Source organism: Corapipo altera, unplaced genomic scaffold, assembly GCF_003945725.1.
Source record: "Corapipo altera isolate COAL_440 unplaced genomic scaffold, ASM394572v1 65, whole genome shotgun sequence".
NCBI classification, from domain to species: Eukaryota; Metazoa; Chordata; class Aves; order Passeriformes; family Pipridae; genus Corapipo; species Corapipo altera.
The window spans coordinates 12,137,749-12,162,542 of NW_020884891.1; the positions used below are offsets into that span (position 1 = coordinate 12,137,749).

Consider the following 24,794-nt stretch of genomic DNA (forward strand, 5'->3'; position numbering starts at 1 on the left):
TGCGATGAGGGAGATTCCTGGATAAAGCAAAAAGGAGCAGAAAATCCTTTAGGTGACCCTCAGAACCTTCTCCCTTCAGGTTACAACTGCATTCTGCTCTCCACGGGGAAAAAAACAACTTAACCTCCTTTAGCAGTGAAGGACTTGCACTATTATCTCCCTCTGACTGTTGCATTGATTAGATTGGAAAATGAGTAACTTTTATCACACTTGATCTGGAATAGCACTATCTAGCTTATGTTTATCCCTTTACATCTACAGAACAGATAATTGCATGGATCCTAGGAGTCAGACAAGACACTGTGATGTCTCTTTTGATCCCTGGTGTCAGGTTAAAGGAGAAAAAAACATAAAGTTAACCTGCGATTTAACACTGGCCACTGTCTGGCTCCTGCTGCCAGTCTGGTCTAGGGGGTTCAGGCCTTTGTGAGTTGTGTGTCTGGCTCCTTTCTCACCTGTGCTGGATTCAGCAGCATGAGCTCTGAATCGCAACAGATTTAAAAAAAAAAAAAAAAAGACAATTTTTTTGGGGGGGTTTTGCTTGTTTGTTTGTTTTTGGTGTTTTTTGCTTTCATTTCTCTCTTCTTTATTTTTTTTAGTACAGGGAAAGGGAGATTATTTCAATTAAGAGCCTGTCACTGACATTTGTAAGCAACCTTTCTTCTGTTCAGTGCAGCAGTTGCAGTTTTAAGTTTCTCTCTGCTTCTGTCAGGATCTAATTTTCAAGGCCTCGTTGCCATGGTAGCAAGTTGGAATTTTAATCCAGTACTAAAGGTCAAGACAGGTCACCAGTTTCAGTTCCTCTTCAATCTCCCCATAAAGAGTCACAAAAAGAAGCTGAGATAAAGGTCTGACCTAACAAAAAATTCCAGTCTAGCACACAGCCAGACTTGAAGCTCTGTGATTTGTATAGGCTTTCGAATTTGTCTGGAACTACTGAAATTCATGCTAAATCAAATATGGGCAGCACTGATTTGCATTCCTTTCTCTGCAGAAAAGCACATATATGTCCTTAAAACACAGTTATGTGCAGGCAATTTAGCAGGGACACCCAAAAAGCAAATACTTAGTGGAGTCTAACAGGTAAATAGATGTGAAAGCAACCCCTCATTACTGCAGATATTTACTGCATCTGCAAACTCAGATGAGCCTGACAGCTGCACTTAAGTCTTTCTTGACAGTATGATGTAGATGAGCCAACATCTTTCTTTCAAAAGCTGTAAAGATCTTTTTGTGAAGCATTTTGACTAAACAAGGCTTTCCAGTAAGGGACAATTTCCTGAAAGTTGAACCACCTTCAGATTTTGTTTACTATTTTTATCTTGAAGGGTAAACAGCTCCTGTGGAAATTAGAAAACAATCAGTTATTTGCCAGTTTTCTAGGCCCCCTCCTGTGTTTCCATAACATGGATATTAATTAAACAATTGGTTTGCACCTACTGGAGTAAGGCTACAGACATCACCCTCCTCCTCCAGGGCTACATAATTTTTTTGGAGAGCTGCAGTTACAGCATTAGGAAAGTCTCAAAACACATTTTTCTGAGATGCATGGACACAGCTGAGGGAAGCGGCTCTTCCTCCAGGAATTTCGAGCAGTAATTAGCCCAGCAGTGGGGAGTATTTTCCTTTTTCACCGTTTTGGAGGATGTACTTGTAAGGTACAGCTATTCTGAATCTCTGGCTCCAAGGGCTATCCAAGACAGAGGATAATGCAGTGACCGTGGCCTAGCCCCGTGGGGTGTTGTGAGAACTTCACTTCATAAAAAATAAGCCCTCTGGCCAGAAAATTGATAGGCTTTGGAGCCCTGCTGAGCCCTCTGCCCAAAGGATAATGGTAGCAATATAAGTTCCTCTGGATAGAGACTGTAAAGCCGAGAAAAATGTGGTGGATTATTGGGGTTGTCAGAGGGATTCAGAGGAAAGATGCCAAGGATTAAGTTGGGATATTAGGAAAAGTGGCTGTTAGTCTTACCTAGGGTACTTAGGACACAAATTGGGAGTTTCTAGCCCACTCTGGTATTATGAATGCCAAGCTTCCTGGTAAAATTCATTCTTCTCTCAAGCTTATCACCCAGTTCCGATTATGACTATTCTGCAGCATGGTGCAGATGAATCTGGGTGACAATTTTCTCTGTCTCTGGCTACTAAAGTCTACAAAGCCAGTAAGTCATGACAGGAAGAATGAAAGGGACTCGAGCAAAGAGCACCAGGAAGAAAAAGCCAGAGAGAGAAATGGCTTGGCTCTGGACAGGTCAGAGTTAAGACAAAGGAAGCAGGGTGAGGTCCAAGTTATGGTGGCCAGAAAGCCAAGCAAGAAGTTCGTTCATATGTATTTTATCAGCAAGTGTGCAGGTCATCAAAAAAAATGGGTAGGAGAGGTACCAAGTGTGGCTTCCTCTGCTCTATCCTGATTAAGTTTTCAGTTTTACTGAGGAGATTTGTTTTTCAAAGTGAATGTTTGAAGTCGCACTGAAGTTCGGAAGTGATTCCATCCCACAGAAATGTAAATTGGGAGGTCGGTTTGAGACTGGCCTCAAGCCATAAAGGCACAACATATGCTGCTGCCTGTGAAAAAGCTCTTTAAATACAGGGAAACCTGTGGCAGATTTGCAGTCTAACCAGTTTCCAAAATGGGAACTGATATGTAGCGGACAGGGAAATACATCAGGGATCCAACCATGTTACCTGTGTGTCATTTACCCCTCTCTATTAATGCTGACACTTCAATGGTTGCAGTTCAGTGATTGCATGCACTTGGCAGCGATGCAGTAGTGCATCCTCCTTGAGAACAAAGTGTTTCAGCTGCAAATCATTAGTGAGGGCAAATAAATGTTGAATTTTTAATGGGGGATTATTCAGTATCGGAGAAATCTCAAATGGTTCAGTGCTCACTTGAGTTGCAGTCAGCAATGCTGGCAAGAATGCAGTTGGTTGGCTTGTTTTAGTCTTAAAGACAGTAAGACTCTCATAGGAGAGAAAAATTATTCACCACTGATCAGCGAAATATCCTAGAATTAATTTAGTTCTGTTCCACAATCTTTTAAACTGATTTATAAACATGTCAGGAGAAAGAGATCATGGAAAAGAATGTATTAGGAAATAACTTTATTTTGACAGGGAGGTTAAACTGTATGTGAGCAGCTGGATAATGAAAACAAATTAAAAGTCTAATTTAGAAATTATTTTGAATAATGGGCTTATCTTCAAATATACAGAGTTGCTAATGACAGCACTGGTGTTTAATGTATTTCACATCAGCTGAAATATTTTGCAAGTTTGCTTCTACAGGCAACTGTCCACAGGAAATACTTGTATATTTTATTCCAAATTACTTTCTAGTTTGCTCAAAAGGCAAATCCTGCACCAGTGAGAAACAGAAAACCACAATCCTGACTATCACTGCTCCAAACCCGAGAACTTATGAGGCCAAAGGATGCAAAGCAAACTTCTAACTTACAAAACAAAACAGTAAATATGAAAGATGAATGACACCTTCTCAAAAGAGACCCTTCCATTTTCACTTGCTATTTGTCCCTTTAATACGGTGCACTGGAGCTCTCTAAAGATTAATGGAGTTCCAATTACATGCCACTGTTGTTTCACTTATCATAATTTGTACATGGCAGTGCGAGGCCCTTGTATTCATGACTTTTCCAGTTTACCCAGAGGGAATATCTTTGAAACTTCCTACTTCTAACAAACAGGCATTACTTAGTCTAACGATTAAAGCTTGCCACGCTCGCTGAGTGAACGTGAGCTCTGACAGAAAGCAGAGTATCAACACTGCAGGATCAATGGACACTCCCACGCTTTAATATGGCTAATTACTAATACTAAGACTGCAGATTCTCCAGTGTGTTATACCTGGGCTGCACTGTGACTGGAACACAGATATAGAGTCGATACATAAATAGAAACATTCTTCCTATTCCAGTTGGAGATGAATTTTACATTTTAATTCACAGTACATTTTTGGAAACGATGCATGAACATTGAATGAATCCAGGTTTTGTTTTGTTTTGTTTTGTTTTTAAACTGATTCCTTTCAAGGTTAAAAATTCATCAGTGCTTCTTGATTTGAATGTTCTGAATAGTTTTGAATAACAACATTACTTGTTGTTGCAATATCCAATATACAATCCTTGGTGTAAAATCCTCTTGATGTCTGATTACTCTTCATAAGGACCTCATGCTGATTCATTTCAAACTGTGAATTACCTTTAATTCATAGCTTGAACATGCTGCCAAATTTTGTTTTCTATGCGCCCAGGTGGCTGTCCCTGACACAGTGGAGAACTTTCAAAAAGCCATCAGATACTTACGAAAAGTAGTTAGATGTCAGAAGCACATTTCCATTTTCAAACATGCTTCCATGAAGTATTATGATAACATTTGGGATTGCAAAAGTGCTGGTATTTATTTGAATTTTTTTTAGAATTTTTTTTTAGAACCGTGAAGTGAAATCCTGGCCCAACTGAAAACAGTGCCGAACCCCTTCAGAAAAATCCTTGCTGAAATATGACAGAAAGATTTTTCAGCTGCTTGTTTTGGTTTTGAGCTCCCTTTATTTAGCTGTTCTCTAGTCCCCACACCGGTTGTGTATCATTAAGTATGATGGATAACAAAAACTCTATAAAGATAAAACGAGTTGGTTTTGTCTGATCCATAAAAATTTGCTGCTCTAAGTTTTTAATGGTTTCCGGTAGTTCACTGAGCCCATGAGAAGGGCCTTTTAATACTGTATTAATACAGTAAGTATAGGAAGTAATTTTATGACAGGGGAAGAATACCATTATGATTACATTCTTCTTTTCAGCTAGGCTTTTATGGAAAGTACCCAAGACTACTCTGCAGTATGATTTCGAAACACAGGATGTGCTTGATTAAAAAGGTTCTGGGTGGTTTCCAACTGGACACAGGCCAAATGCTAACAACCAAAACAGAACAAAAGAACTGGATGTTTGAGGATGACATACTTGCAACGGTAATTATATAACAGAAACCCAAGTCATGAGCTGAGTTCGTGCCCTCAAATTCATGGAAGTTGACAGAAAATCCTTTGCAGTGCAATTGGTTGCACCTTATCTGTTCCTGCTTACTGTGCTTCACAATAAACTAATCAGAGCAGACTGGCTGAAAACTGACCACACAAACACCCAGCAGAGATTTACAGTGAGTCTGAAATTAAAAAAAGGGAAGCCAAGTGCTGCAGATTTACATAGCCTGATTTCAGCTTATAAAAACTCACCACGATATCCACACATGGATGCACATTTTCATTTTCAAAAGTTTTTGAGTAGAAATTAGGATCTGAGGTGAGTTATATGTACACGTACTCACGTACAGTATTGGTGCTGAATTTAGACACAATCCTAACTATTCTACCTTCTATTTTACCTGCTGCAGAGCACTGGGGATTGGGTTTTTCCAGCATGTGGATGTAACAAAGTACATTGAAATATTATAAAAAGGATGAAATTTGTATTTCAGAGAGCTTTACTTAGACAAGAAGTCATGCATCTTGCATCATCCTACAAAAGCGGCACGTAGGTCAATTAATCTACCTAGCGGTATGTTGTCCTTATTCATCCCCCTAGAAGTTGCACCTGAAAGGTTATCTTGCAAGGATCATACATCCCTTTGGTCTGGTCTTCCATCATGCCAATGTTCTTACACCTGACTTCTGCAATGATACACGGGTAGCTTGCCTTCTGGAGCAAAATGCAGCATCATGAAGGTAAAGTATCTTTGTTCTGCATCCACTCAGCTAGTCATGGTATCACTCAGTGATATGGTGAATGCAAGCACATTACTACCAACTCCTGTGGATTTCTAACAAAGCCAATGGACTCTACAGGACTGTCACTAGGACCAAAGCAAATGGAAAAGGTAAATTTCACTTGAATTGCCCGTGAACTTAAAGTAAGTTGGGGAACAGTCAGAAACATATCCAGGTTAAAAGGACTCTGAAAAAGCATACAGATCAATGAAGTCAAATTCAGTCAGATCTGATCAAACTGAAATACAGATAACAGGCCCCACTGACAAAATACGTGAGGAATTGGTGGGGGATACAGTTTTGAAGTCAGTGACATCGTGCTGCGTGCCTGACAGTGTAGCAACAGACGTAACCGGGGATAAGTTGGACTGTAATTTCTCTCGTATGCTTCAATATCCCTGAAACCTATCAATGTTCGAAAGATTAAATCCTTCTTGATACAACTGCAGTCTGATAAATACTGTTTTATTAAAATACACAATGACTGCAGACTCTATCCATCAGAGTTTGTTTGGATCACACTATCCAGCTCTCCTTGGTACCATTATGTCTTTCTGCCCCACTCTCTGCTTTAATTTCATTATGTCCTCAAGTCCTGTAATTCCCTGTGAAAGTGGTGGTAACCGTACACGCAGACCTAAGAAACAAATTGGCCTCGTAATACCAAGTCTCACAGTGGACTGTCTTCTAACCTCCCAAAGCCCTATGGAAATTCTTAGAAGCTGCCTTAACAATTTTTCTGCAGTAAAAGAGAAAAAGTGATAGTAATGGGTTAGCTGATCTTCATTTGGAAGCTAAAAATAAAAGTAGCTTTATTGCAGCTCTGATCTCTCATGTGTAAAATCTATCACCTACCATAAGAAGGCAGTTCATTGCAGCAGAAATCTGATTGATAGTACTGGAACTTTAGATCAAGCAGCAGAACAGAGAGCAACTGGTTCATAAAATGTACTCAGTGTCTTCGGGTTTTATATCAGGCTTCCTATGGAGAGCTTTGGTCCCATTAAATGCACTATATACCACTGAGCTCTGAAGCACTGTTCTTTTGAAATTCAGCTTATAACTATAAACCATGATTGACAAGTATATTACTGTTGGTTACAAACTATTGAAATATTGTATTTTATGGTACACTCACTAAAATATTTTTCACAGTGGAATCCAAATACACTTGCTTCAGGAGAAAAATAATTTTAAGATGTAATAATATTTTTTTTTACTTTTTTTTTTTGCTATAGAATATGCTTGATGTTACATTTGGATCACTTAAATGTTCTGAAACATGAATGCACCCATTCTGTTCTGTTACCAAGATCAGTGGGTACTTTTGGCTAGATCCTTTACAAAAAACAAGCCATTACTGGAAACCAAATAACAAAGGGCAAAAATTAATTTGCTACTAAAGTTAATAAATAAATACTGCTTGCAGAAATTAACCTATATATCATTAGCATTCCCAACCAATCCTCATTTAATCTGAAAAACCCATATTTAATTTTAAAATTGAGTTATTCATTCAGCCATGATTTTGTAAAGCTTTACTCAACCAACTTCATTTGAATGAGTACTTCCATGACTTGAGTTTATGAGGAAAGAACTGGACCTTCAGAATCTGGTGAGTAAATCAATGGATTTTGCACCCACAACTAGTCTAGTCCTGCATTTCTTACATGGTCACAGACAAATCACTGAACTCCAACAAGCCCTTTCCTGTACACAATCTTGCACTAAGAATCAGTATATTTAAATTCACTTTAAAAACCTCTGTAGGTATCGTGACACTGGTTTTTTTCCCCCTATAGGAATTTACCTAAAATAGTATCTTTAGTAGATAAAAGGCAACCATTAGAATAATTCTGAAGTAATTTTAAATTAAAATATTATATTTACACAAATGTCAGTTAAGCTAGCTAAGTTCTGCATTCAGTACTTTAAAACACTTGAACACTAAAAAAACCAGCAGCTCTGAACTGAAATCAGACCCACACATTTTCATAAGCATAAAAAAAACCCCTACTTTTTAATTCCTATTCGTAAAATACTTTGAGAACCTGGGACACAAGCAAAAAACCAGTTCAGTCTCAACTCATTGCTACATTACTGCAGCCTTACACCAGAGAAGTATCAAAGAGAAATGGGTTAACACAAGGGAGAATCAGCTCTTCCACAATTTTTAACTGTCATATTTATAGATCATCTGTGATTTTCAGCTGTTTCAAAGTGTATGAAACTCAAGAGTAGCTTTTCAACACCAGCTAGTAGAATTATTCTGTATGATGTGTTTTACTCTCTCTCACTGTATGAATGTAAAAATTCCTGCATCATCTGTTCATTGGGTTGCATTTTCTATTGTAAGAGGTTTAGTATCTGATGAGAGAAGCATAAAAGTGATTTAATTTTGGCAAGCTGTAGAACTAAAATCAGCATTATTTCTGCTTAATAAACTCATCTTTCACACATACCTCTGTTAGCTAATGCTTAAAAAGAAGAAACAGTAATAAGCACTGAAAACATAAAACTGGTTTATGGCTAATTTTTAAGGACTACTGAGAACACCTGAACACGAGGACAAGATTATGAGCAGAGCTAGATTTCAGTTACCTTTGGAGAAATAAGCTCATTCTTTATGATAAATTTAAAATGAGATTTAAAGCTGGAAATAATAATACTTACGACTTTTGTGGCACTGACTTAGTTGCAACTTTCCCTGCTGGATCACTCCACTCTGCAAACAAAGGAAACACATTTTCAAATGTCAAAAGATTACTGTAGAATTAAAATGCACCCAAAGCTGTCAGCCCATCTAATTATACTTGGTTTCACAACATGCCACAATGCATAACATGTAATAAAAAATGGAACTGATCTGCTTTAGCACCACAGAAATTAATTTTTTAGCCTTTGTTTTAATGATGTTAAGCAGAAAAAGAAAATACCCAACCCTGACTGTTAGGACTAGGATGATAAAGACCTACTTTGTACATTGTATCCTGAGGTCAGATGTTGGGAGTCCTACAAAGAAGAACACACAAAATGTCAGCATTAGTTAAATAAGATGAAGAAGGTAAGATATACCTTGGCTTGCTGGATTAAGGGCACTGGCGTTATGCAAATGGGGAAGGAGATGGTAAAGGGAAGGGATTGTGGGATTGTTAAGGCAGCACCAGTGACATTAGTTCAAAGCAACATTAACTGTGGAGACAGAGCACCACTGAAGGACCCTTCACAGCTCAGGTAAGAGCTTGTCCTCAGCTGTTGTAAATCCGCACACCCCCGTTATAGAGACACTACACAGGTTTATACCCACAGTGGTCCAAACCTTTGCCAGGCTTGGTCATGGATGTGTGTATGAGCCATTCAGGATGTACAATTTAGAAAGCAGCATGAATGCAACTATGCATTAAATTCAGTGCCATTGCCTTTCTGTTGTTTGATCTCACTGTCTGGAAATACAGTAACCTTTTATTGACAGTCACTGTTTTTATTTGGGCTGTGACACACAGGATTTGATAAAGACACAGGAAGTACATCTTCACTCAATGGAAATTGGTCCAAATCCAATGAAATCAATGGAAGTACAACTTTAAACCAGCAAAGAATCTGGCTTGCAACACTGAGCATGCTAATGCCAGGATTCTTGTTGGCTCATAATAACTAAGCTGCTTCCTTAATGTCACAGTCTTTTCTTGCTTAGCTTTTCTCCAGGCTTTATAGTCCACAGTGATTGTCATCAGCTTTCCTTCCAAGCAGAGTTTGATCATTTGAAATTAAGGTGTTATTTACAACCTCATCTTACAGCCAGGCACTACTTTGCTGGAAGTGTTAGTTCTGTAGGATGTTAAAGTCATTAAAGCCCTCACTGCACTTCCTCTTAGGGCATTATTAGTTCCTAATATTATATTGTGCTGTCAGTCAGTCCCTTGTGAAGTAAATAATGCCCTAAGAGTAAACATGGCACTTTAAATTTGAATGTCAAAGGGATAAATTGTTCTGATAAGTTCCGCCTCTTTTATCACACTTTTTTATATATGTTTCTCATGAGGATACCTTTTTTTAATAGCCAAATTGAGAACTTCTAATAGTGCCTGTCTCTGGTTTATATGGCTGCACAATCTAGCCACATCATGTCCTAAATGTATAATTTGGCCAGCCATAACAGATTTAAAGAGATGTTCTGAAGAGACATTGCTGTATTTTTTAAAGTAAAACTAGCAAACGTGGAAACATTTATAAGCTTGCCTATTTCCTGAAACATTAGCTAAAAAAAAAAAAAAAAAAATATTAATCTAATTTATATTTTGTACTGAAGTGATACGGTCAAGAATTTTAGGATCAACATTTAATATGTCCAGAAATTAACTTTGATGTGGATCTTAAAAGTTCAAAGCCAACTTAATAGAAACAGAAAAGCAAACCAAAACTTTAGCTTCTCTGAACCTACACTTATACTGCTGCCAATGGAGACAAAACTCCAATGGAGACTCAAAGACTCAAACCAGCAGGGGCCATCAGAAACAGAGCACTAAATTTGGAGCTGGTATAAATTTAAAAAACCCCGTTTCCAGTGGGCAAAGACCTGAATTCTCACTGTATTCACACAGTTCACCTAAAAGGGTTCAACTGACTTTCAACCAATTTGCAATGAGGAATATACTCTTGGAGAATTATGAGCCTACAAGAAAGATGGAGAGGGACTTTTTTACAAAAATCAGTAAGAGGAAAATCACAATACAGCTCCTAAAACAGGACATGATTGCTTGAACCATAATGTCAAGGAGTACCAGTTTTATAAGATGTTTTCCAAGGTCCTGCCTTTAGAAAGAAACTTTTACGTAGCTCCATGACAGAATGGCATAGATTTCCCACCCTGGGGAAGTTCTCCCCTTCCTCAAACATCATCAGCTCACATCTATTCACATTTATTCAGGTCCCAGCAATACCTGCCCTGGGTATGAGCTCGATCCCTAGCAGTGTTATCAGAATTACAGAAGGCAATACTGAAGTCTGGGCTAAAAGAATGTTCAAATCAGACCACTTAACAATTCACTGCATGCTGGGTGAACCACAGGTACTCTCCAGGTATGTGTTTCTGATGTGGCAAGTGCTGAGTGCGTGCCTTTAACAAGGCCAGTGCTGAGGACTGCATTGTCCAATCCTGTGTGCCACTGGGGTGTGACATAGACAGATGCCATCGCACTCTTCACATGCAGGGACCTTTTCAGCCTCAGTAATCTGACCATGCAGCCTAAACCTCACCCTGCAATCAATCAATAAATGGGAACAAGTGACCACTTCAACCTTTTCATTGCTCAAATAATAATGGAGGAAAATCAAACAAAGTATATTGTACTTGATTTAGAAAGACTCCTCTATCAACAGAGATAAAGTTTACTTTGTTTCCACTGTATCTTCTGCAGCTTTAAATAAGCAGCTCTACTAGTAACACAACAGTCTGATTGGGAATTTCCAACTAAAAATAGTATTAGAAATTTTTGAAAAGGGGACCAGTTACAAAAATAAACTCTCCAGTGAAGCACACGCAACAGAACAGAATGTTAATCAGGTCACTGGCAATAGCCTACTGGTACCTTGCTTGGGATAGAAAACTTGGTCTGCTCAGCCTTGCCGGGAGTGTGAATAGCAGTAAGAGGAGGAGGCCAGGAATGGGTCATCTCCTAGGGAAGAAAGAAAAAGTTTTGAAAACAAATTCATGTACATAAAGAAGAACAAGGGCTAAAGAGGATCATGTATGCTCCACTGAGCCTGGAGATGCAACTGTTGAACGAAGTGACCCCACCATCACACATCCTTCTATCACAGCTGAACACCTGAACTACCCAACATGCAGAACGACAGCGAGGACAGGTTGTACCCTTCAAAGTGTGACTTCAGCAGGTGGCAGCTGATTCCACCTCCATGGTCAGGCTGTCAAGATTTATGAACAGAGTAAGGTTTTACCTGCAAAGCCCAAGCAGGAAGGGGACCCTCCTGCACAGCACTGGATGCAACCCTACAGAGGGGTGCGTGGTGGCAAGATGCAGCCATGTGGGGGTTTAGGCAGTGCTGGTTTAGGCAGAGCTTGTAAATGCCCTTCTAATGAGTGTGTTTTATGGTAGGCACTGCTACTTTCTCTCTTATCTTTGTTTTCAATTTAATAAATATCCAGAGAGGCAGTAATACTTGACTGGCATTCTGTTGTATCTTTGTTTTGGTTGTTTTTCTTTGCCTACAAAGCCCAGAAAAGAATTCTTTCTTGAGGCAAGGGAGGTAAAGAGCAAAAGAGGGTCTAATCTAGGAAATTTTATGTTCAATGGCCATAATCCCGACATCAGTAAACTTCCCAGCTGCTATTTCATACTGGTCAAACCCAGGGCCATTCCCAACAAACCTTATGAACAGGTAAATTTCTGTAGGTAACATGACAACCACTGCAAATGCTCCACAAATAAAAATGTAACATACCACAATTAATTAAAGGAAATATAACTGTCAGGTCAGTGTGCTGGGTGCATTTCAGCTAAGGACATGCCCCAGGTGGCTACAGCTGACACTAATGTATAATTTACTGAAGATAAAGCCAGTAAGTTTCAGATCTTCAGTTATCTGTCCCAAAGTACATGTCATGCAAGAGGTTAGGAGAGAGAAGGGAAAACTATGCACCATGGTCCTCAGTCAGTGGGATAGGCAGACATATAAACTTCCCCCAGCTCCTGATAGGCACTAGTGTTTTTGGCCCATCAAATTTCTACCCTTAGCAATGCTGCTACTGCAGTGAGGGCTGGCTGAGCCATGCAAGGGCCACAGCCCAGGATCAACCACCATGTAGAGAAACCCTCAACCAGCCTTGGTGGAGGCAGGAGGGCAGGGCCGGTCCAGCACCTTGGACACACACAGTGCAGCCTTGGGCAGATGACCCAGGGACAGGGGAGGTGCAGATGCCTGTGGTCCTAAAAGAGCTTCTGGGTTTCTGCTGTGGAAACCCAGGGCCCATTTTCATTGCACAAAGCCCAGACTGTGGCACCGAGGAGGAAAGGAGCAGCTGGTGAACAGCTCATCCCTCCCGGTGTGCGAGGCTGCAGCAGCCCAGTGCCATGACAAGAAGTGCACTGTTCTAATGCACTGATGGTCTGACCTCCGCACAGGGGAAGGCAGAAAAAGATTTGTGCATCCGGTGAACTCTTCTGTGAGATAATATAAACCAAATCCTGCACGCTTCTGCCAAATCCTACGCCAGAGATGTTGCTTTGTGGCAAATCTCTTCGTAGCAAAACGATGAAACAGAGACTGCATTGCTTAATTAAAGGAGGGCCAGGCAGTCCGGCTGAAGGCAGAAATGAAGCATATTCTAGAACTGCAATTATAGGCTTGACCTCAGTCTCTTCCTGGTCACAGATAAAAGGCTGTACAGAAAGCCTGGGATTCATGAGAATGTGATGTCAGCAAACATTTCAGAATATTCACTGTCAAAATGCATCTAGTATCCACTGTGTACCCACTTGGCAAGTTAAAGTGTAAGCAAACCTAGTCATCTCCCTGTTAGGGGAAACCTGAACATAAAATAGTGGGAAAAGGGAAAAGGAGTCTGCCATTTGAGGAAATTCAATTACAAGGTACGAAATCCTGACTCCACTGAGCAAAAGTCAGCTTCAGAGAGTTTAGGACTATCCAATCTATGTGTTTACAGAGTGATCTTGTGAACATCAAGGTCTATTACAAAGGTACAAGCTAGTTTCATTGAAGCATTTCACTTCAATTATCACTGCAAAAAAAATTACTGGACAGAAGATTCCATATAGGATCAGACATGCAAAACAGCACAAACATTGGTGTATAAGCAAACACTGTGTGTGGAAGGAGTGAGAAAGTATACAGTTGGTTAAAGAAACATACCTACATCTACCTACAGAGCACTGTTGACCAAAGAACCTTGAATGATGGTGGAGAAAGTTTTGAATTTACTCATCAGAAAAATGTCACTTCCAAATGTCTGGGCAGCAACCCCACCCCAACCACCACACAGCTGCACATCCCACTCGGGTAGAGCCCTGCTGAGCTACAGAATGACACCCAAAAATGGCATTGCACCGTTGTCAGGAAGGGGTCAAACCCCCACATCCTGCAGGGGTGTGACTGTCTGCTTAACTCAGTCCTACTCTGTTCCTTAAGCACAGGCACATTACCCTGGAGAATCAGAAGAAAGGATATCATTTGTTTAATCATCCATGTGACTTCACCATTTTTTGCTATGTCCTAATTTCTTCTGGAGGTCCCTCATCTTTAAGTACTGGCTAAGCTCTATTTTGTTTAGTTTGTGAAATCTGATATATCTACCTTCTAATATGTTAAGACTACAAAGTGCCACACAGGCAGTGTGTGTGTTGTGCATGTATCCATTAAGATGTGTCTGTAGCCACCTTGGTTTGTAAATACCTGGGAAAGCAGGCAGAGAATTGTATTATTTTTTTTTTTTTCCAGGAAAAGTTAAAAAACTTTAATCAATCCAAATTTGGAAGTATTTAGAAATTCCTGGAAGTAAAAATAATAAAACCGAGCATATGAAATGCTTTAAAGAGGAATTTAATGGAAACAAAGTAATCCCACAAAATTGAGTTAGGATTTATTTTCACATGGTTTGGACTTAAAGTAATTCCAAAATCATGTTAACTGTTGGAGTGAGCAGATGACTGCTATGGAAGCATGCATTTTTTTTATAGACCTGGAGATTAAATGAAAAAGTAAACCTGCACAGTTTGTTGGCTTAGAAGTCACTGTGGTCCTCTGATGTAGTAACATCAAGCATCCTCCTTTTCTGAAAATTATTTAAACATTGTTTTAATTGAGTCCATGTGTTTTGTTTATTAGAGCTAGGCACGCTCGTCTCTTCAGCTAAGTCTGCTTTTTTCAGCTATAAAAGCCCTCAGGTGAGTAACTAAGAAGGACACATGCAGACATGATCTAATGAATCACCCAAAATACAAATACCCCAAGCAAACCTTCTAAGGGCTGCAGAGGTACAAAGCCAAATCATGATTTAAATGGAAGGAGAGGACTGGGGAAGGATTCAAACTTGCAAGTTTCTAAGGAAAAGGTCAGAGCTGAAGAACTGAGTACGGGGGATATGGGGCAGATGGTAAATAGCTTTACAAAACCAGTCCCTAAAATTAATAGCTGCCTTCAAGATTTATTTCCTGTCTCTGTATTTCATTTTTTCCATCATTTCCTTCTCGTTCAAAAGAAAGTGTGCCGTGTTTTTAAGTACAGATAAAAGCACTGAGCCAGGCTCTAAGAGGTCATTATGGAAAAAAGAACCAGGATTGTGTACTCTGCATTCCTATGGAGGCAGCTTCCCTTCCTACAGTGCACTCTAAACTGCTTAGCCTGATCTAATTTGAAGTCTCCCAAGATACAGGGCTCATGCTACCTCCCTTGGGAGAACTGAGGGGAGACATGAGAACAGTCTTCAATTACAGAAAGATCTGTTCCTAAAGGAGAGAATAATCTGTTCTCCAGTTTTGTGGTGGATATGAACTTCAACTGCAGCCAGAAAAATTCCAGTTAGACTCAAGAAAAGGCTCTCTAATGGTGAGGATTCTGCAGCACTGAAATAGATTGCTCAGAGAGCTACACAGACTCCATCTGTGGAGGAAAACACTTAAGAACAGATTAGAACACATCAGTCAGGAATGGCTTAGGCAGAATTGATTCCTACATTGGGACTGGGATGCATAGTAGGTGATGAGATTTCTAAGACCTTTCCCAGCCCTTTTTCTTGTTCTCTAGTTTTGATAGATCTCTGTTGGCCAAACCCTATCCTTACTGCCTCTCTTGTGGATACATTCACAAAAAAGCAGCAGAAGAAAGCAACAATCCTGGTGTTTTCCTTCTGTGGCCACAAAGGCAGTCTCAGGACTGACACTTTGCCCACATCATTAGAGGGCAGCCAGTGGAGCAGGAGGAGGAGCAGCCCCGCACACACCACCAGCAATAAATGCAGTCTGAGGCCACTGCTGCTAAAGAGACTTTATCTGTAGTATTCTCTCTGTCAAATGCCCTTCTCAATCCTTTTAACTCCCAGCTAAATCTGTTGCTTTAAACTTCCTCCAGTTTTTGGTGACACAGTATGTTAAAGTTGCATTCAGAAAAAATTAATATGTGATGAATAGATTTTCTAAGGTTATTACAAACTTGATGCTACAGCTGGTGCTAAGCAACCTACTGCCTTGATGGAATAAAGATAGCCAAGTGATTTACCATTTATTAAAGACTCTATTAATGATTTATTAATGTTTTATTAACTATTTATCAATGCAACCTTAGTAAAAAGCGTGTCTTGTTTCACAGCATCTTTCTAGTTTCTGCATTTATACAAACCTGATCAAACTATCTGCGAGGAAGCCAGTAATGCATGAGGGGCAGCCACATTTTAAGTGTGTGATGCATACTGAATTAAAAAACATCTCAGCCCATTTCATCTTTGAAAGAAAGGATAAGGAATGAATGAATGAATATATAGACATATATAGACACATATGTGGACAAGCAAATGACACTGAACTCTAAAGGAACACAAAGGCGATAACCCCACAGGTTGTTTTCATTCATATTCCTTATGAAGGAAAGGAAAATTTGCAGGAGCAGTTGGGAATATCCTGATGAGTAATCTGGCCTGATTTATGTAAGGCCAAAGGCTTCCTTAGGAAGAGATTTTGACACACTGTCAGTATTGACAGGGACATGATAGGTAATTTCATGAATATACATTTGATTATCATGTTTCAGCATTTAGAAAAAATTCTCATCATCAAAGGGATACCACACCTTTTTGCCTGTAAGAGAAAAAAAACCCAAAAAATCAACCAAAAGACTTCAGTGATGGTCTCCAAAGAAAGCAATTTTTTTCTGGTATGAATGTTAAGGCAGGAAACACTTTCCTCATGCAAATGTTTTAGCAAATTTATTATGAGTGCTAGTGCCCAGTACATATTTTTGAAGGAACAATGTGGTGGCATCTGCAATGATGTCTTTGTCATACTAGAATTTATCTTGTTGCTGTACCAAAACCTGCCTAAAGTCCATTTGGAAATACACTGAATAAATGCATGAGTTTATTATTGAAAAAGTAGAATTTATTCTACAAAAAGTAACCATTTCCCTGACCATAACCTAAACCACAGCGTTCACCTGTGGGTTTTATCAATGATGACAAATAAGTTCCCTTTGCCAACTGGGGATGGTAAATTATTATTCCTTTCCACATTAACAAGATGGGGACAGACAAAAATTATACTCAGTGAAAATGAATATAGAAATTGCTTTAGAAGCCAACAGAGGTTGACTATAAACTTTACAACATATGTTTTCCTTTCCTACTTTGTTAACATTTGGAAATCCACAAAGAAATATGGACATTTTCTTTTTCTGCTGAGTTTCTCCATACTCTCTGACTTCTGTATACCTCAAACTTTCCAATATATTTTCCTCATGCTGTAGCTTTTATAACTAATAACACTCATATTCTTTGCTTAGAGCATTTACAAGACAATAAAAAAATAGTAAATCATGATTGATATGCTTACTTCTCTAACCAATCTTGTGTATGTGAAGAAAAACAATGCTCCATATTATAGTGAGAAAGTATCTCAGCCCAAGAAGCTGTTTTAGGGGGAGAGTAATGAAGCTACACCACATGAACTCGCCATCAGATTCCAATTTAACAAGTCGGATACAATCCTAAAGGAAACCATAGCCTATATAATAGTGTGTCTATCCTGTCAAATTTAGCTTCCTGCTGGGCCCTGGGCCCAAACAGTCCACACTGTGCACACAACAGTTCACTCCTGAGATTCCTCTGTGAAACAGGTCAGATATTTTCTTCAGGGTCCACCTCAAGAAGATTATACGGTCAACAACTGTCCTGAATGTGGCTCACACTGCCCAGGACAATCCTTCAATTTAATCCCAAGCAAGTTTTGTGCCCTTGAGCACCTTCTCACGTGTTCTTGGCATTTTTAGGACATGCACCACAATCCCCATAGGGACCTACTATAGAAACATCATTATGGTAAACTGCACAGAACAAGAGACCTGCAGCAGCTGTAGCCCTGCTCTTGCCAGGCTAAGGTTACCTGTATGAGTAGAGTGCAGGAAGGACATGGGAGCTCACAGAACATAATCAGCCAAAAAATTCACACTGTGTAAAAAAGGAACAGGGCCTTACAGCACGCACATGGAACAGCTCTCTTGACAAGTTAGTTTTATATCAGGAGACAGGCCTGTACTCAACAATGTAACTCTCCATCCAAGACAGGCAGGAGGTGTCTTGTCTCCCACAGGAATATGTGGGGTTTGGTAAGGACGGCCCATAATGGCTGAGTGCAAGGAGAGGATGACCAAAGCTTTGAAGTTTTGCCAAGCACATGTGAGATGCTGGGGCACGTAAGGCTTCCCTGTTTCCATACAACTGTTCTTCTGGACAGACCTGATGGGTCAGGAACATGGAACTGTCAGAATGGGTCAGACCCGAGGTCCTGCTCTCCCGGGATGCTACAGACACTGTTTGGTGCTGTGTCTTTCACAGAGCACTTCAAGAACACAAGAGCAATCATGAAGGTAAAATCCTGATCCTCCATACTTACTGATTCTCAGCATTTTCTGTATATCACATCCATAACTAGACATTCAGTTAGCACCAGCTAACACCAGTTTTAGAGTCCTACAAGTCACTGATACACCCATAAATATTCAGGTACTTGCAGTCACTAGTTCCAGAAAGCCAGGCATCCTTCAGCTGTCACTCCCAGTAACTAAACTAATGGCTTTGTTGCCCAATACACAGAACCAGAGCCCTGCTGTGGACAGTATGGTCAAAGCAATACCTCCTGTTCTTGCCAGTTCCTCATCCCAAGATGCACAGCCATATCCCATTGATTTTATTTATTCAAAATCATACTTGTTGGTAACCATCCCCAGGGATGGCACGTTTAATTTTCATGAGTGCCCCAAGAGATAGGAAGTATGCACTGAACTGTTAAATGCAACAGAACATCCTGGCACTACAACAGCATAATATAAACAAAGGCACAATAAGTCATAAAAAAAGCTAATTCTTTCAAAAGTTACTAATACCAACATATAATTTCATCTCTGCAATTTAAAAAACATTGGCAAAAAAACCATTCTCCAAGTAAATAAGCAACTGTGTTTTGAAACTATTCACTGCTGGCACTTGTTTAAGGGAATCTGGTAATTTGTTCCATCCATCCTGAGCTTCACAAGCAAAAAAGCATGTCTTGAATCGCCTGTTTTCTTCTCTGAAACTTAGGGTTCACACCAAGAGGAGAGTAGAACTATAATTTACAGTTACAAAACAAGACTACCCTGAGGCACTCCACTGTGCACATTTATACAATACATTACATCATCTCCTTTACATTGTCATATATAATCCATTCATGGTTTTTTTCATACAAAATACAACAGTGAATTATGTAGTCACAGGACAAGACCTTATCAATGCAATTTATTATAAAACACATTTAGTTTCTGGAGCCACTTATGCCAATGTAGTGAAAAAATAAATTCTCCAAATTCCATGGCAGGTAAAATTAAATTGCTAAACTACAAAACTTCTTGTTCAGTAGCCTTAGCACAGAAACCATTTAAGTTTTATATTTTAGACCCATGTAACCAGCATATAACTTAAATCCTGAGAATATGATGAAGCTGAGTCCAAAAATCATCAGGAATTTGAAAACATTAACTTGTTCCAGAAGACACCAGCTTTAGTCTTAAAACAGGAGCATTAATTATCTAAGATGGCGTATGGAGGAAAATAAGAAACCAGATTAGGCAATTTATATGAGTTTAAAGCTAATTTTTTTTGTGTAAGCCATGATTCGCTTTCATTAAGATTGGACTCTAAGTTGTTACTCATCAAATACAAAGAAATGAAGCCGCTGTACAATACACACTGAAATCCTTTACAAAAGCCGTTTTTTTGCCTTCAAAAGCAAGACTCTGCCAGACCTCTTATTCTGCTTACCACACAAGCAGTATTGCAGCAGTATTGGGTTTTCCCGAGTGGGTGTGCCAGGGTCGCATTTGTTTTTAATACTGTTCTTACACAGTCTCATCAACACCTCAACTGTAATGTCGCTAAAATAGTGGTCTGAGGCTGAAGCAAAGACACAGTGAACACCTAGAAAAGCTCAAACCTGCCCTTCTTCACCATTTCCTTTTCCTCATCTATGTGATGCTCTCCCTACCATGTGTCCCAGTTGAGAACTCGCTTCTCCCTTCATGTATGAAGAATTCACTTTCCCCTAAGGAGCATGATTGTCTTCCCAGTGCCTGCATCAGGAACTGTGAATCCTTTAGGGGCAAAAACTGCCTCATCTTTTTGCCTTATGTGATGTCTCGGGCAGTGGTGGAACTTCTGAATATTGGTTGGAAATTAAGAACAGGAAATACTGGCTGGAAAATCCTGAGTGGACAACATAGCCAGTTTGATTGGCATTCAGCAAGCCCTGGATGCACAAAGAAACTCCAAACTGAAGCCTAATCATTGGATCCTTTAATTTTGTCACCTTTTGTAAGGTTAATCTTAGCATATTTGCCAAAGAATATACTATGGGTTCTCACCTGTCACAGAGAGGTAGAGCCCTTGCTGCCTCTCATGCTCAACCCTTTAATTCTCTTCTCTTACAGAAAGACCTAAGCAGACACCTGAAACCCTCTCATGCAACCTGGCATTTATTATAGTAATTTTAGCCTTTAGAAAAGAACAAACATTTCAGTCTAGATTTCCTTTTCCTCACTTGTGCCTTGAAGCAGGTCTGTTCCTGCATCTGTGTGTCCTGTAAATCATGCCAACACTCCCCTTTGATCCACTCCTGCTAAGCTAACAGGTGCAGAAAAAATGGATGCATGTTATAGACGATGTTTTGATACAACATATACTTTTTTGGCATGTCAGCCTTACCTAAATAAGCCAGCCTAAAGAGTAAAGAAAACCGAAGCCAAAACATGCTGAGGGGTTTTTTTTGATCTCCCTTAAGGTATGGAGGCTTCAGAGTTTTTCTGGTAGACAGATTCCCACTGTTGCATGAATTTGATTCCTCATTTCCCAGCATGTTCTTTCTTACAAAGCTAGCAAGTTTGAGGTTGGAAATATTAAATACTTGGGAGTGCCACTAAGACATATGACAGCTGAGGATGTTTGGTCCTACACAGAGCGGTCCTAATGTCTGAAATCAGCATGTTCTGACTCTATACCAGATTGATACATCCTCCTCCTGTGTCTGCATTTTTTAAAAACTTCTGACAGCAAACTACACTGAAACAAACTAAGTCCTAAAAACAGGGCTGAAAAAGGGCAAAGTCCATAACCTCCCTGTCTCCAAACACTACACTACTTTTTTTCCCACAGGAAAATCAATGAACAGGACACAAAAGCCACAGCACTGAAATGCAGTAAGTTTGGTGCTCTGGCATTTAGAAATCATATATCTACATTACTAGACGATGACATGTACCGTCTTTTTGGCTTCTAGATGGCCAAAAAGGAATAGCAAACTGTTCATTAGTACAAGTTTATCAGGGGTCGTATGAACAATCTGGAACAAACTTGGAGCAAGCCCAAGAAAAGACCACCCAGTAGACCCATAGCTGCTGTTAGCTCTAAGCATTTAGTGATAGTTGCTGGTGTCAAACACTGACAATTACCAGTCACCAAACAAAGATGAACTGGAATAAACCTGCCAAAGAATATTTTTTTTTTTTTTTTTGCACAAAGTGCAGTGTAGTATTATGTTCCAGCAACTACCAAAAGGAGTTGTTGATCTCACTTTGCTGGAGACATACAAAGGCTGGATGTAGTAACACGGTATTCTTTTTGAAGGGTAACTTGTGTTGTAAGTGAAAGACTCTATAAAATGACAATGCTGCTGCAAAGTAGACAGAATGATACATTTAGTCAAATTCCCAGTCTAAGTCTTTTCAAAGAGCACAAGCAGTTAGTGCAACATTCCTTAGGGTTCCTGTATCCTTTCAAACATGATAGCTTTCTTGTACTTTACACTTATCATATTAAGAAAAATGGTAATGAGGAGATCATGACAACCTCTTTTAAAAGCAACAATGACTCAATTGCCAAGGAAAAAAGAAGTGATAACTATTTTCATGGAAAGAAGCCTCCAGCGAATGCCTCACTGTTGAAGCCCTGTTCTTTGTTTTTGTCTGAACTCAGGAATGGCAAGGGGCTGCTCTTCAAAAAAACTCTGAGCACCAGTTTTCATTTGATTGGTACAACAATACTTTTTCAGATAAACTGGCAGTTCAGACCTCTTGTTGAAAAGATTAGCGACTCAAGAGCTTAGAAATGATAAAATACTGGAATAAGTGGAAGGGATTAATTGGTTTGATTTAAAAAAAAAATAAAAATTAACCACTACTGGGATTGTTCTCCTGCGAACCAAACACAAAGGGTGTGGTTTTTTTTTCTGAGGCTCAGAAGAGTACTTTTAAAGGTTATGGTACCTTGGTGTACACAAACAACATATTCTTTAGTAGGATATACCCATGGCAAAGAAATTAATGGATTACAAAGCCCAAAGGGGCCTTTAACACTCAGTGCTTGTGCAGTAAATTCCATCAGAAGATCTCACAGCACTCCTGACAAGAGATCAGTACCTGCCATTTTCCAGCTTGGCTCCAGAGGTGAAATTTGGTCCATGCCTTAAATCACCCACTCAACCAACAGCAAATGCAATGAACACTACCCTGACCATTTCTTCCCCCCATAGCAACCCATGCCCATATGTGTCCATGTTGTTCCTGTTTTACCCTGCAAAGTATTAGCAGGTATTTCCACCTCCCCCAAACAATATTTACTCATATGCTGCACAGAAATTTTGGAATAGAGAAAACACTTAAACAAGAGCTGCAAAGCATTGATAACAGGATTTCTAGTGACAGTCTCACCAGAGCCCTGGCAGGCCATACAGTAACACTTGCACCAGGAAGAATACACAGTGTGTGCAGAATGCTGAAAAAATATAAATCTGGGTACTTAGGTCTGACCTTCAGATTTGTGTTTGTAGACAGTTCTTCCCCCTTGCCTCTGAACAGTGGTCAACAAACACCTCAACGCCTTGAACTAATAAAAGCATCTTCATTTCTAATGCTAGAAACTGACATTTTTGTCTGCTGACTTTTTCAAGGTTGGATGCCTGTATGATTGCTTTTAAACCGAAAAGAAACGTGAAAAATTCCTCGAGAAAAGGAAAAAAAGCAAAAAAAGAAAAGAAAAAAGACATTCCGGTCTGATTTTCTAAGTATCCAAAGATATTGTTACACAGTTGACAAATCGATGTGGCAGGATCTACAGGCTAATTAAACAAATGTGACAATTTTAATGTGACAATTTGAAAACCCTCAAAAGTGCCACCCATCCTCAGTATGCATTCTTCTCAAATGCATATTAAAACCCATGTACTGTATTAAGAAATTCAAAGGAACTTACATATTCAATAAAAACACAATTATAAGCACAATGTGAAATATACAGCTAAAATAGATTGGAAGTTTGTAAGGTTTCTCTGAACATTTAATTCAGTGACATGCTTTCTTTAAAGAAATGTTAGAAATTCTCTATAGAAATGGATAATTCACAGTATGTAGTGTAATTTTAAATATCTGATTGAGCCTTGCTTTTGTCCAATTATCACACCAGTAATTCTAGCTGAGGACATCAGTGCACTTTGCTAGCAACCAATTTAACTTTTAATGAAGGCAGTGTGGGTGAGGTTCTATTTCACCGTTTCATAGAAGGAGACACTGTGGAGCAAAGGGGCATCTCAAGGTTATTCAGGAAAATTAAAGGTAAGATGTTTTATCTGAGTGTATGTATTCAAGCACTTATTGGGAAGGTGTTCAAAGAGATGAGAAGATGAACCACATCCCATCCACAAGCCCCATGGAGGTCAGCAAGCCTCTGAGTCACCCCATGACTCTGCCCAAGGAAAAGTCCACCTGATTGTCCAGGGGCTCTCTCAGGAAGAAATAAATACTTTTTGTTCCATAAGTCAGTTAGTATCTGTTTTCTTGCCTTATGAAAAAGAGATTAGGAGTGACTTTTGGTTAAATTTAGACTGTAGCACATTAAGAAACTGGCAACAAGTATTCCTGGTATCTACTGCAGCAGAACACTACCACTCATTTCCTCTGAGAGCAACAATGAGATTCAAAGTTGAAACTTCAGGTTTGCTCCAGGTGTCATCTCTGTCCTGTTTTCTTTACTTTCTTTCTCAGAGCACAAAGCAGTAAAGCATCAAAAGTTGCAACATGCAAATGCAGATAAAGCAGCAAAACTGAGCAGGCCTCAAGCGTCTGGTCTCTTTTTGGCCCATTATTTTAATTTCTCTAGTCCTTTCCTCACATATATTTCTTTTAACCATCAACTATTTTTGTAAAGGTTTTGATTGTCTTGGCCAGCTCCAGCTTCAGAAGAGAATTTCAAAGAGGTGAGCTCTTGAAACTCTTTCTGAAGATTTGTTGAGCTACATCTTCCAGCCCAGTGCTCCTTTGGACACCCCAAGTCTGCCTAACCTTTTCCTACTCTATTTTTCTTGAGTAACCACATATGGCTGTTTTATCCTTCATGGACCCCACCAGCTTCCTCAGCAGCACTAACTTATGGGGAAGCTTCCTACCAGAAATTTAAATCTGCAACACTTGCCCTCAGGGCTGCAGAAATGGAGCCCTTCCCTTTTGTGAAAGAAAGAGACACAGAAGATCTTACAGACGTTTCAAACCAAGACTGTTTCTAAAGCATGCATTCATTTCAGAAAGCCTAACTCGATTTTAATATGTTTTCAATGTCTTCATTCTGTGCCTAAAGCAATTTGTTATGTAGAGTACACATTATTAATCTACTTAAATGAAAGGTAACGTTGCTAGCAGTTTAAACACTCAGTGCCCATATTTAACCATGTTTCATTTTGACAGGACAAGATGA

At 39.4% G+C, this 24,794-nt stretch overlaps 1 protein-coding gene across 4 annotated transcripts in view; it reads right to left on the reverse strand.

The window, feature by feature from the left end:
* The window catches only part of AFF2 (AF4/FMR2 family member 2), a 302,637-nt gene that overhangs the window by 123,912 nt on the left and 153,931 nt on the right, over positions 1-24,794 (reverse strand). For all 4 annotated transcript variants that reach the window (XM_027645270.1, XM_027645271.1, XM_027645272.1 and 1 more), the window contains exons 5-7: positions 11,368-11,454; positions 8,755-8,791; positions 8,453-8,504 (exon numbers count right to left, since the gene is read on the reverse strand). In XM_027645270.1, the coding sequence (XP_027501071.1) occupies positions 8,453-8,504; positions 8,755-8,791; positions 11,368-11,454 (176 nt within the window). The remainder of the gene's footprint in view (positions 1-8,452; positions 8,505-8,754; positions 8,792-11,367; positions 11,455-24,794) is intronic.